Raw genomic sequence first — 13,728 nt, forward strand, 5'->3', positions numbered from 1 at the left:
AAAAAAATATTATATACCGAATTTCATTAAAATCGACTCGAGTAGTTCCTGAGATATGGTTTTTGACCCATAAGTGGGCGATGCCACGCCTATTTTCAATTTTGTAAAAAAATCTCAGTGCAGCTTCCTTCTGTGTTTCTTTCATTTTCCGTTAGTGAGTTAACCCACTTTAAGTAATTTTCAACCTAACCTTTGTATGGGATGTGGGCGTGGTTATTATCCGATTTCAATTAATTTCATGCTGTATGGTGAGGTACGTAAGAGAACCGACTGCAGAAAGTTTGGTTTATATAGCTTTATTGGTTTGCGAGATATATACAAAAAACCTATTTGCCCACTTTCCCAAAAAAATTACATCCAAATATGGCATCTACTAGGACGATCCTTTGTACAAAATTTTACTTTTATAACTTTATTTATGGCTTAGTTAAAATACTTTATAGGTTTTTGGTTTTCGCCATTTTGTGGGCGTGGCAATGGTCCGATTTTGCCCATTTTCGAAAGCAACCTCCTCAGGGTGCCAAGGAATACGTGTTCCAAGTTTCGTTAATATATGTATCTCAATTTTTACCCAAGTTATCCGTTGCACGGACAGACGGACGGACGAACGGATTTCAACTCGTCTCGTCATCCTGATCATTTTGATATATATAACCCTATATCTAATTCGTTTAGTTTAATGACTTACAAACAACCGTTATGTGAACAAACTCTCTTAGCAACTTTTGTTAAAAATAAAACAAAATACAATTGAACTATCCCGTTATTTTTTTAACACACCTATGTATATATGAACATATTGTCTCTCTCTAAAATCTACACATACAGACCAATCAGCACACAAGACCATCCATTAAATAATGAAACAAACTAAAATTGTTTTGTTGTTTTCTTTGATGTATTTAATTTTATTCATGTCACAATATATGTATGCTTTGCATTTTATTTTGTATATGTACCGTAGTTTAGTGTTCACGCAACCGCAGAATCTTAACAACGGTTAAAATACTAAAGAATAAGTAGTAAATATCATATTAATAGTACCATTTTGTGAGTTGTAATTTATTAAACGGTATTTTATATGTATAGTATATTGAGTTTGTGGGCAGGTGGATGCAAACTGTATGTATTTTACATTTAAAATCTCAACGAGAAGTTCACACCTTGGTAATGTTTTTGTTAGTTTTTTATATTTTTTATTTATATTGGCGTACTGTTATGAGTGTTTACCAATAAAACTGATAGACGTAAATATGTAATGAACAGCGAATTTATGTTTACTTTAAACACACATACATATATATTTTGATAATTATATGCATATGTACCGTTGTCGATTTGTTGTTTTGTTGTGTAGCGTTGTTTTTGCATATTTAATTGCAACGGTGGGTGGATTTGCACCTCACAGCGCTTTCGGAGACTCTACACGAGAAGTTTATGCGTCAATTATAACAACAAAATGTTTTATTTTTATATATTTTTGAAAAATATATTTATATATATATAGAAATATATATTCACATATATATAGAAATTATTTTTGAAAAATATATTTTTATTCAGTTTATATTTTTATTAAATATATTTTTAATGAATTTATATTTTTAGCAGATATATTTTTAATTTAATTTTTTCTTTTATTCACCAAACGCTAGCGTTAATTAATGAAACAGTTAGAGCTCGATGTTTTAATTGTGGTATATTTTGCTTTTTAGTATTGCGCTACAACATTTATTTTACTTTTATAATTTGCAACTAATCAAACTACAAATTAATATCAGTTTTTTTTGTTTTTTTTTCCTTCGTTTAAAACGCCACACTAAACTTAAACAAGGTCAAAAACAAAATATAAACATAATAATACTACATTGCGAGCCAGCTACTCGAGTAAAGAGTGTGGCAAAACGAGAAAGTTAAAAATTAATTATAAATTAGAAGAAATTATATAAAATAAAAATTAAATTATATAAAAAATAAAAAAACCAAAATTATCAGCAAAAAAAACAGGATATAAAATATACAATTTTGTTTACGCCTACATTAAACAGCGGTTGTTTTGTGTAGAATTCTGCTAGAAACCTGAGTTTTTTGTTAACAACTTTCAAGTGTCATTTTTTTATTCTGCACATTATGAAACAAGTATATATGTAAATGTGTGTAAATGTTATGAACATAATAATTATTTAAATTAATTGATGACGTGCTTTGCGCACCATGTGATGAGATAAATATGTATTTTGTGTATGCAATGTTGTTTACTTTTACTTTTAATTTTGTGTTTATTTGTTCATGATTATGTTTGTTGTGCTTTTTTCTTCGGCAAACTTTTTTAGCTTATATACTTTATAGCAACTGGCGTTGTTTTGTTTTTTAATACGAGTAACATATACTTTAGTGTATGGTTGTTTGGTCACTTGCTACACGACGACTATTTTGGTTGTCTACATTGTAGCCAATACTTAAGCAACGGCATCGGTAGCACATTCCTCTTCCACAGTAATGTACATACCCTCTTCTTCGTAGGCAGAGTCATGTTTGGCGAGAATTCTCAGGAGTGGACGCAATTTGAGCCACCACTGTGTTTTGGGGATGCGTTGTCTGTGAAGCGGGTAGTAGAAATCAAATATTATTAGTATATTTGTTATTAAAAACAAAAACAAATAAATAAATAATACGCACTCAAAGTTGGTTTCGCCAATCAAATCGGCCAACGGTGTGAAACGGTACTGACGACGCACAATGCCGAGCAGACAAGCAGAATCGCTGCTCTCGCAACGTACCGTGCCATCTGGTTTGGTATTGCGCTTGATTTGATCGTTCAACCATTCAACGCATTTGGCCGCCATTTTGGTGCCCATATTACGATCGAATGGTGTGGGTGAGCCACCCTGTTGCATGTGACCTAATAAAAAATAATGAAAATATATGTATATAAATCACAATAATCACATTGACCAATATTTTTTCACTCACCCAAAATATTCATACGGCACGAGAAGAGCCCCTTGCCCTCCTCCGAGTACAGACGATGTATGAAATCGGTGTTATAGTTCTCCGATGCCTTCTCATTGCGCAAAATCAAACCGCGCTGCACACCCTCCGCCATTTTGGATGCCATGTGGTAAACATCTTGTTGCAGATCTTTAATGGAGAATTTCTCCTCATAAATATAAGCAGCATCAGCACCACCAGCCAGACCAGCCAAAGTGGCGAGGTAACCGCAATAGCCACCCATTGTCTCAATGACGAACACGCGCCGCTTGGTGCCCTGCGCCGATTGGCGAATGCGATCGCAAATTTCAGTAATCTCATTCAAACCGGTATCGCAACCGAGCGAGAATTCGGTGCCAGGAACATTATTCGAAATTGTTGAGGGCACAACCACCATGGGGATGCAGAACTCGGGATAGTTGGGACGTTGATCGGAAATCTGGCCGCAGGCATGATAGGCCTCAAAACCACCAATTACGAGTAAACCTTGAATTTTGAACTCCTTGAGGCGTGCGGCAATCTCCTTGAATTTGCCTTCGGGCAGTGTGCGTTTAGTGCCGAGGAAGGCGCCACCTTGACCCACCCAACCGGTTACATCGGACCTAAAGGAGAGTAGAATATAGTATACAAACACATTGCACCATGAATTTAACCGTTACTCACCAGCCCATTTCCTTGATATTGCCGGCAATGAGACCCTCAATACCGTCATGTACGCCGAATACGATGTCACCACGATAAATGCAGTTACGCACAAAACTACGTACGGCAGCATTCATGCCACAAGCGGGTGCGCCAATGTGCATCACGGCTAGACGGTAACCCTCCTACAACAACAAAATGTATAAATTTAAAATTGCTTTAACACGACATGTGCTCACAACTCACCCGTCCGCTTGCGATCAACTCCTTTGGTGGCTTCAGACGTGTCAACATCTTGTAGGTCTCCAAATTGCGTTCGAATGAGCGGCCACGCAATTTCACCGCCAACTCCCAGTTCTTCTCCGCCATCGCTTGTGCAACTTCTTTGGTGCGTTCCACACACTCCATCAGTGGCACACGCACTGCCTGATTGCCATCCAAGGAGACAACACAGGGCACCGAGTCGGAGGTGGCCTCCATAAGTGCCAGCGTAGCTTCGGCGCCCATGCGGCAACCCTGGAAAAGAGAGAGAGAGCGTATGAAGTTAATGAAAATCATTTTTTTTTTTTTTTTTAATTTAAGCAAATACTCACCAACACACGATCGAAGGCGCTGGGATTGCCTCCGCGTTGCACGTGACCGAGCACAGTGATGCGTGTATCCTGCTGCAGCTTGTCAACAACCACTTTCTTGACATCCTCAGCGGTAATGGGATTGCCCTCACGATCGATGGCACCCTCAGCGACGATGATAATGTTCAAACGTTGACCAGCATTACGCTCCTGTTTGTTGGAAATTAACGCGTTGCGGTAAAGAGATCTCGATTAGTTAGGAATTAACCAAATTTACTTTTATGTTTGTGTACAATTAGTGTGCATTACGTGTACAAGTAAATATATGATTGAATAATTGTCCTCCTTGGTTGATTTATGTGCTCGTAATGTATAAATATATGAATTTACAATTACGAAGAGTGCACTTTTTAGAGAAAATTATATTATTACACTTTAATTGCAGTTCAACTTTGATATTTTGTATTTATATTGATTATTTAATTTGTCTACAATATTTAAGGAATTGAAAGTGAGTGGAATTTAACTTATTTTAATGATTTATAAGAGTCTTGAAATAGGTAAGTTACTTAAAATTCAATCCATAATAGATTAATTCGAAAAAAAAAATTATTTTTATGAATAAACATTTTTAAAAAGCGTTAATAATTAAAAGTTAATAATACTAAATCCGAAAATATATTTTTAAAAATATACTTAATAATTTACTTAAAATTTTTTATAAAAAAAAAAATAGTTTTAAAGTTTTAGTTTTATTTTTAAATAAAATATAGTTTTATGAAAAATTTACTTATAACTTAAACAGTTAAAGCTAATCTCAATGGATGTTTCATATAAAATTAAAAAAAAAATAAATGTATGGTAGAACCAATTATTTTCGGCTTAATGTCTATAATATCAAATTCGAGTTCTAACGGTAACGGTATGTGTTTATAAATTATTATTATTTTTTTTTTTTGTAATTTTCGTTTTTTAAGGGGTTAGCGGTAGTAAGGATTTTCAATACTTTTTTTTGTTAAGTGTAAAATCTTAAAAATATTCTCTGAAAATGTGAAGTTGCTCCGATAATAACTTTTCGAGTTATTCGACAAATAACAAAGAACGCTCGGATACTCCAAAACGCAAGTGTGAAACTTTAAATACGTTTTTCTCAAAACTATGTTTTTTGAACTGGTGACAACTGTAACTCGAAAACCGCTCAGTAGATTTTAATGAAATTTATACAGCTTTTAGAATACATAGTAATTGCGAGCCTGATCGATGTTTTTTTGAGTTTTCAAAAATTTTGATTTTTGTTGATTTTTTCCCGAAAATCTAGAAAAAATTCTCCTGAGTCAGCCATTATATTATTTAAAAAAAAACTTCGATCATGCCCAGGATTATCTATTTATAAAACTATTTTTTTAACCGATGGATTTTAGATGAATCTCCAAGGACTTATGATTGAACATTTTTTTTGGAACTGGGTCAACACGAACAGTAATAACTATGGAAATCATAATATTTATTTTTTCAAATTTTCGTGACTTTACACAATGTTTTGAATTGTGTAATAATGCTACATTATGTCATACTATTTTTGTAAAATAACATGATTTAAAGGCAAAACAAAAATACTGAAAAATCTCATATTTTCGTTCTCTGACTACCCCTAACCTCTTAAGGCACGAAAGAAATAGTTTGAAATATGTTGAATAAAATCGGTCAGAAGGTGTATTTACTTATTTTTATTATTAAAGAAATGTATTTAATTTTTAATTAAACAATTTAATTATTTAATTTTATTTAACTACAAAATGTTTTATGTCACTCTGAAGGTATTTGTCAATAAAATAAATATTTTGGAAATTATTTAATTTAAATTTAGTGATATTTTATAAATTCAATTTAGTTTTCATTTTTCAATAAAATATCATAATTTATTTTATACAAATTCTTCAAATAAAATATTCATATTATAATTTTAACCACTTCACATTCATTACTAAATTTTGAATCTCCATAATAATTTACAACGTTTCATTTTATGTTTTAAATAAAGCACATAAATCGACACTTTTAAAGGACAATCATTTTTTTTTTTTATAAAAAAAGTTGTTAATTAATGTAAAAAATGTGTGTACGTCATATATACAGCAAATACAAGTATATATGTATATAAAATAAGCAATAAATAAATGTATAAAAAAAATAACGGGAAATCACAAGAAAATACAACTAAAACTATGAAATGTGCTAAAGACGAAAATTACTTTAGAAATGCCGATGATTTTTGAATGAGATCAATTATTTATAAGATGAGTTCCATATAAGATGAATATATACAAAATGAAAAGGCCATGGATTATGGACTCTATGAAGAATGACACAATAGAGACGTACGATATAAGCCAGAACAAATACGAGAGCGTGTGTGAGAGTATGCATGTACGAAGATAGCATTGATATTGATTTGATATACCATGTAAAATAATTTAGAATTTCGTATGATTTTCCTAGTTGACGAAATACCACGCACAATAAAATAATAACAACGGTAAATAACATGAAAAATACACAAAACCACCCACATTTTAACATTTTAAATTTGAAACAAACAATTTTAGTGTACGTAGACGGCGACACAAAAACCTTTTTACCAAAACCAGTCAGAGTTTCGCTGCGAAAGCATTTTTTATAGTACGCACACAAGTTAACTTAATTATAATAACAACAAACATAAAATTAATAATAAAAATAACGGTAATTAAATATAATGAATATATGTAGTTTAAGCCCCAAACCCTGGACAAGCAAAATTCCAATGAAATTATTTTACAAAAGCTTATTAACAATGAGAAACCAGTAAACGCAAGATTATTTAAAAAAAAATGGAAAAAAAATAATTGTTAATAATTTCCAAATGAAACTGCACGCTGACCTGCAGTATTTTTTTGCACAATTTTTCGGGCCAGTTAACAGCGACCGGCTCCTCTGGGATAAATATGAAATCAGCCTCGCTAGCTAAAGCCGCCGAAATGGCTAAATAACTAAATAATAGAATCATATATATAAAAACACATTATGAATTGTTGATTGTCGAACAAATAAGCAAATAATACATACAGATAAATTAACATTTAATAAAAAAACATATTGTTTAAAGCAATTTAAAAGCATAATATAAAGCGCCGGAGGAAAGGTATACGGTACACAATTAGTTTTGGTTTGAATTTTGAGTTGAAAAATAAGAATTCAAAAGAAATGAAATTAAAAAAGTTACATTTTTGAGAGTTATTAAAATTTATTTGCTATACAAACTAATTGTGAACCGATCTTAAGAAATTAAAAGACCATGTAATATAAAGTGTTTAAAAATTTTTCAAAAAACTTTCAAAACACTTCATACCACACAGCAGCTTTTAGGAATAACCAGAAAAAGGATAAAGAAACAAGGGTATAGAAAGACAGTTAGGAATAACAAAAACAAACTAAGTCGGTAAGGAGTTGGGTGTAAGAGGTTGTAGGAGGAGCAGCAGAATACAAAAACAAGGTACAATAAACAGGGACAGGAAATGACGGTGCTTGACATTACTTATTCACACAGTTAAATCAAATATCAGTGGGAAGTGCTGCAGCAGAGGAGGAGGTGTAGAGGAAAAGGTGCAAGATTAACACATCGGATATATAAATATATATATATTTGTTTTTTGTATTATAAAAATTAGCTAGAAACACAACAACTTCGGCCCTCCAACGGACATAAGCGCGTGTTCGGAGAGGCAGGGTGTCAGATATTACACACAATTATCAATTATATACGATTCCAGTGGATATAAGCAACCGTTAAATGGGTGCGGATGAACGCGATGTGTGCAAAAAAGATTAACGAGAAATGACTTTATGGATGAAGACGGCTATGTTTACTGTAAACAAAAATTATTCTATATATACTCGTATGTGGAATGAGAGCTAAAAGAGATCAGCAAAAGCACAGCACCTTTATCGACTTTTATTATAATATATTTTTTTAATATAATAAAGATAATTTTTGCTTTCGGAGTATTCAATTTTCACATATGCATGTTAATTGATTGGGTAAACAAGGTTATATGTATAATAATATAAAAAAATTAAAAAAAATAAATAGAAAATATATTAATATATTAATATATAAACAAATTGTAAAAAAAATATTGAAAAAAATATAATAAAATGTACAAAAGTTATATAAAAAGAAATAGTAAATAAATAAATAATATTAAAAAGATTTATAAAAAATATTTATAAAATTATAAAGAAATTAAAAATATGACAAAAAAATATTCATAAAAAAATAAATAAATATAAATATATAAAAAAATAAAATATAAAAAATTATAAAAACTATAAAAAATTAAAAAAAAGTATATAAAAAAATTTATAAAAATATATTAAAATTAAATTTCATTTAAAATTTTCATAAAAAGTATGTATAATATTATAAAAAAAGACAAAAATATTAAAAATATTAATAAAAAAAATATATATAAAATTATAAAAAAATATAAAAATATTCATAAAAAAATATGAAATTATATAAAAATATGACAAAAAAATATTCATAAAAAATATATATAATATTATAAAAAATTTACAAAAATATAAAAATATATATAAAATTATAAAAAAAGACAAAAAAATTAATCATACACCATTCATTTCTACACAATATTTAAGTTCCTCAATTCAATAATAAATAAAAATTTATACTTGAATTCTAGACATTTAAACCCAGTGGTTTTCAACATCACCTTGCAGACCCAATATATGCATTATCATAAATTTTAATTCATAATAAAAAAAATATTTCTAATTTTTTTTTGTACTTCGAAAAAGGCGCTGTAGGCATATTATTGTAAAATCAATCCAAAAAATTCAATTCGAAAAAAAAGAAATAAATTAAATTTTGAATTTTGTTTTTGCTATTAGCAGCTACGATGACTGTCGCTATAATAAATGAATGTAGTATATGCCTTCAAATAATTTGTGTACATTCATAGTTTTTTTTCTGAGTGTTTTGTTTTAATAAATCCAATTCGAAAATTTCGATTTGCTTTTCTTGCCTGCGACAATTGCTGACATAATCTATCGGGCCAATCTGCACGGGGAGGATTTTCAGGTATAAATATATAATCAGCCTCACTGGAAAGAGCGGCTACAAGTGCCAGATAGCTGTAAAAGAAAGATGGACGCACCATTTCAAACAAAACCAACAACAAATACATAACATAACAACAACAGCAGCAGCACCGTTATTTTTGGACACTTTTTTTTGAGGAATGCAAATACAATTCTCACGCAATATTTATATGTAGTATGTGGCATAATATTTTCCAAGTAAAATTAATTTGAATTATTTTTTTTTAATTTGTTCATTTTTTTCAAATTAAATTTCACTTTAATAATAAATACACTTGCATTTGAGCTGCCACTTTGATTTCACCAGTTAGTCTCCCTAAAAGTATGCTATAGTAATGAGACACAATGCAACGTCACTCACTATTTCATTTTAATTGATTAATTGTACAAACACGATTTTTATCAGTTAAGGCATTGACAACAACAACACTTTAGTGGAGTTAACCCAAGTTATAATGTATGTTTGTATGTTTGTATGTACACATTCACTTTGTCGTTATTCAATTAACACTATTTGTAGCCAATTCTTGATTCCAATTGTATAGAGTTTGAGCTAATCAATGCTTGTACAAAAGTATATATGCGTGTGTGCGTAACTAACTGTACATTTGAACGCTCACTCTCTTTCAGACTCGTGTCTTGGAACAGCATTTCAAGCCAAAGAACAAAAAGCGCATAGCTAAACTAAAACTATTTCTATTTCTATACTCTATATAATTTTCGGCAATTCAAAACTATAAAATATATGCAAAAGTATGTATGGTATATATACAAAATTATTGTTGTAATTTTTTGTTTGAGGCCATGCTGAACCAATTGACTTGAGTTGAGTTAGGTCAGTATATAGTTTTTTTTCTTTTCATATGCAAATCAAAAATTGACAGCAATAAACTAGGTGTGAAAGATCAATTGATCTCGAATATTAAAAATGGCATGTGTGAAGAATGTCTTAATTCGCTTGCCTGTATTAGCTTATTGCATAGACGTTCGGGCCAGTCTTGTGGTGGCGGCGATTCAGGACAAAATACATAATCAGCTTCGGAAATAATACCAGTAACTACAGGCAAATAACTGTGTTTAGAAGGAAATCGCATGTCAGTTAAAGGCATTAAGTTAATAGTGTTTTTAGACAAATTTTGATATTTCTAACCGGCCTAGTTTATATTATGACTCAGATTTTATTTTCGGATTTTTGCAAATTTGTTGTAACCTGTATTAAAGCATGTTAGGCTTTGCACTTTTTTTGTTAATTAAATTGACGTTTATGTATATATTATAATAATAAAAACAAACACGTGCAACTCACCCACAATGACGACCCATGACCTCCATGATGAATGTACGTTGATGTGAGTAGGCAGTGCTCACAATGGCATCGATAGCCTCAATGATGCGGTGCAAAGCCGAATCGGTACCGATGGTCATGTCAGTGCCGCAGAAATCATTATCAATGGAACCGACCTAAGAGAATGATAATACATAATTTTTATAACCGTTGCAATAACAATTAAAAATAAATATTTCAATTAGAAAACAAAAGGAATAAACAAAGGATATATAAATAAATATTAAATATTATTAATTAAATATTCTAATATTATTTGAAACTTTTTTAAAGCACTTCATTCTTCTTCTTAGTTATATTTCACTCACCATGCCCACAATATGTAGCACGTCGAACTTCTTACGTTGCTCGGGTGTAATCTTCTTGGACTCGAGCAGCTCATCCAACAAACCGGACCACTCGTTACGGAAGCAGTTAGCACCAGTAAGTGAGCCATCACCACCAATTACAACCAAATTGGAGATGCCTAAACAAAAATTTTGAAATTTAACAAATTAATTATGCACAATTCAATTATTCATAAATCTATGCATGTGTGTATGTCGGCACGTACCTTTTTGAATCAAATTGAATGCGGCCTTTAGACGACCGGCACGTTCGCGAAATTCAGCGCAACGTGCTGAGCCAATTACTGTACCGCCACGATGGATGATAGAAGACACAGATGCCCAGTTGGCTTCAACAATATTGTCACCACCATCGACCATGCCCTGGTAGCCTTCTCGAATGAAGTAGGCCTATAAAGAATGAAATAAAAAAATTATTTTTTTTTTAGAATTTAAATTTTTACGTAATAAATATTTTAATTCAATAATTAGCAATGCAAAAATGGGTCAATATTTTATTTGTTTTCTTCCATAAAACAACAAAAAGTATTTTATTTATTAATTTTTATACATTCATACATGCATATGTTTGTATATACACAGCCATGCACAATGCCGGGGTACGATAACAATCATACTAAAAATACGTATGTAAATAAAAAAACAGTGATAAGATTCACAATTCAAAACGGTATGACTAAAATCATTTCATTTGAATCACGCGTGAGAAAGGAAAAAAGCATCTGGAATTTTTTAAGAAATAATTCAGTTTATTTCAATATAAACCTATTCAAATAAAACCGATGAATATTTGGAAGACAAACATAATTTATTAATTAACCACTCAAAAAATGCATACAGCAAACAATTGAAAAAACATATAAACAATTAGTTTTATATGCAATGCCAAAGGTCATCCATCACTTCTATTCGCAATGAAATATTTTTCGGCAACGTATTATTTTAAAAGGGCACAGCAAAGTCAAAACTATTAAAACGTAACAAATTTCCGGTTCGTCATAAATGTAAGCATACATTGTTTTGCTATTTGTTTTATCTATTGCATGAATAATAAATATGCAGTAATCAAAATGTCGGTATGCGGACAAAGAATGAAAATTACACTAACTTAAATGCATATAACAATACAGTGCAAAATAATATATACACATTTAAATAAAAAAAAAATAAACAAAAAACCTGGCGTACAAAAAACTAAGCTTTTACAAACTGTGTTTCATAAATTATCTCTGGGAAATTCCTTAGTAAACAATAATTGTAATTTCACTTTTATCTGAGGCCATTTCAGTGGCGTTTAGCCAATTGCAGATATACATTACGTAGCGAGACAGATCAGTGAAATGAGAAAATGTCGAGTGAGAGATCTCTGGTGCATTAAAAGCAATTAAGTGATACAAATGCATACGTATGCATGCACATATGAACTTATGTACAAACAGATGTCTTTGCTGGTATACAAATGTGTAAAAGAAAATATACATGTTTGTAGGTATTTCTCAATAAAACTTTTACTAAAAATAAACCCAATGCCATGGTTATGCATTAATACCACGCAACAGTTTTAAATAAGCACTTGAGATTTAAATATAATTGTGTCTGATAAAACATTCCGATAGAAAAATATACAAAAGTACAAAAGTCAATTAGCAATAATAACCGATAAGCAAGCCCTAAGCACACACCCACAACCCAGCCTCTTCTTACCTAACTTACAAACATAGCCACAAAAAAAGCACATACCTTGCATCCCAAGTAGATAGCCATGCGTACGCACGCACGCACAGCGGCGTTCATGCCCTGCGAGTCGCCACCACTGGTGAAAACTGCAAGTCCTTTGCCCTTATGTGAGCCACGCTCAATGAAACGTTCGTTTGGCATTTTTTCGGTTTTTTACTCTGCTTTCAATTAATTTCAATAAACAGTATTAAATTATTTATGCGTTGACAAAGTGCGTTTTACTATGAGTATTTTAAACTATATTTCAATTTCAACGGTCTATTTAAATCACTTAAGAATAGCGAAAGAGTCCCAGACTTAAGACTGCTCTTCAACACTTATTACTCTCTAGCACAGATTGCATCCACCGCTTTTAACCGTTTAGCACACACCAAAGTATTGAGATATGGAAGCACGTACGTTGGCTTATGCCTTATAGCACGCACTGGAACTTCTTTGCTTTGAGTCACTCGATACAACAATTACGAAAATTTATCCAAAATTTGCGAAATTTAGCGGAGAAAACGGTATATTCTCTTTTGTATGCCCGCTCAGCAGCAACCAAGGTGACACACTTTGACGTTTCAAGGTGACCTTTATCGATTGGAGCACTGCATAGCTGACAAATGATTTTAGCGTAAACTCTACAAATTGGGTAAACAACTTGTGATAAAAGCGAAAAGTAATTTTATTGCATTAAATGGAGTTGGACTCTTAGAAATTTTAACCGAAAATTATTAGATATGTTTTCTGTGCAAATTGCTATGGTTTACAATCTTTTAAATGAAATATGGACGTAATATTAAAATCGTATCACTACTTATTTATGAACAAAAAGCTACATGTTTACCCTATGTCAGTTGTTGACAATCAGCTGTTGCCCAGCTGCTTTCGCTATAGCCCATCGAGCTTATCAATTTAGTTCTATAGATAAGATATATTTAATAAAAAATAA

General features: G+C 31.2%; 1 protein-coding gene across 3 annotated transcripts; it reads right to left on the reverse strand.

Annotated features, from left to right (window-relative positions):
• Window positions 1-1,680: 1,680 nt before the first annotated feature.
• Pfk_1 (ATP-dependent 6-phosphofructokinase) lies at window positions 1,681-13,368 on the reverse strand. Of its 3 annotated transcripts, none has more exons than XM_011184635.3 (11): window positions 12,798-13,368; window positions 11,264-11,447; window positions 11,019-11,176; window positions 10,672-10,826; window positions 7,126-7,234; window positions 4,227-4,415; window positions 3,880-4,149; window positions 3,655-3,818; window positions 2,974-3,593; window positions 2,680-2,902; window positions 1,681-2,598 (listed from the first exon to the last, which is right to left on the reverse strand). In XM_011184635.3, exons 1-11 carry the CDS (start codon window positions 12,933-12,935, stop codon window positions 2,460-2,462), a joined length of 2,349 nt encoding a protein of 782 aa, XP_011182937.1. In that variant the 5' UTR covers window positions 12,936-13,368; the 3' UTR covers window positions 1,681-2,459. The 3 variants fall into 3 exon arrangements, with proteins under 3 accessions (XP_011182937.1, XP_011182939.1, XP_011182936.1); XM_011184637.3 differs by lacking the exon at window positions 7,126-7,234 and adding an exon at window positions 9,290-9,398; XM_011184634.3 differs by lacking the exon at window positions 7,126-7,234 and adding an exon at window positions 10,328-10,436.
• Between the last annotated feature and the right edge of the window lie 360 nt (window positions 13,369-13,728).

The sequence above is a fragment of the Zeugodacus cucurbitae genome, chromosome 6 (genome assembly GCF_028554725.1).
Source record: "Zeugodacus cucurbitae isolate PBARC_wt_2022May chromosome 6, idZeuCucr1.2, whole genome shotgun sequence".
Taxonomy (NCBI): Eukaryota; Metazoa; Arthropoda; class Insecta; order Diptera; family Tephritidae; genus Zeugodacus; species Zeugodacus cucurbitae.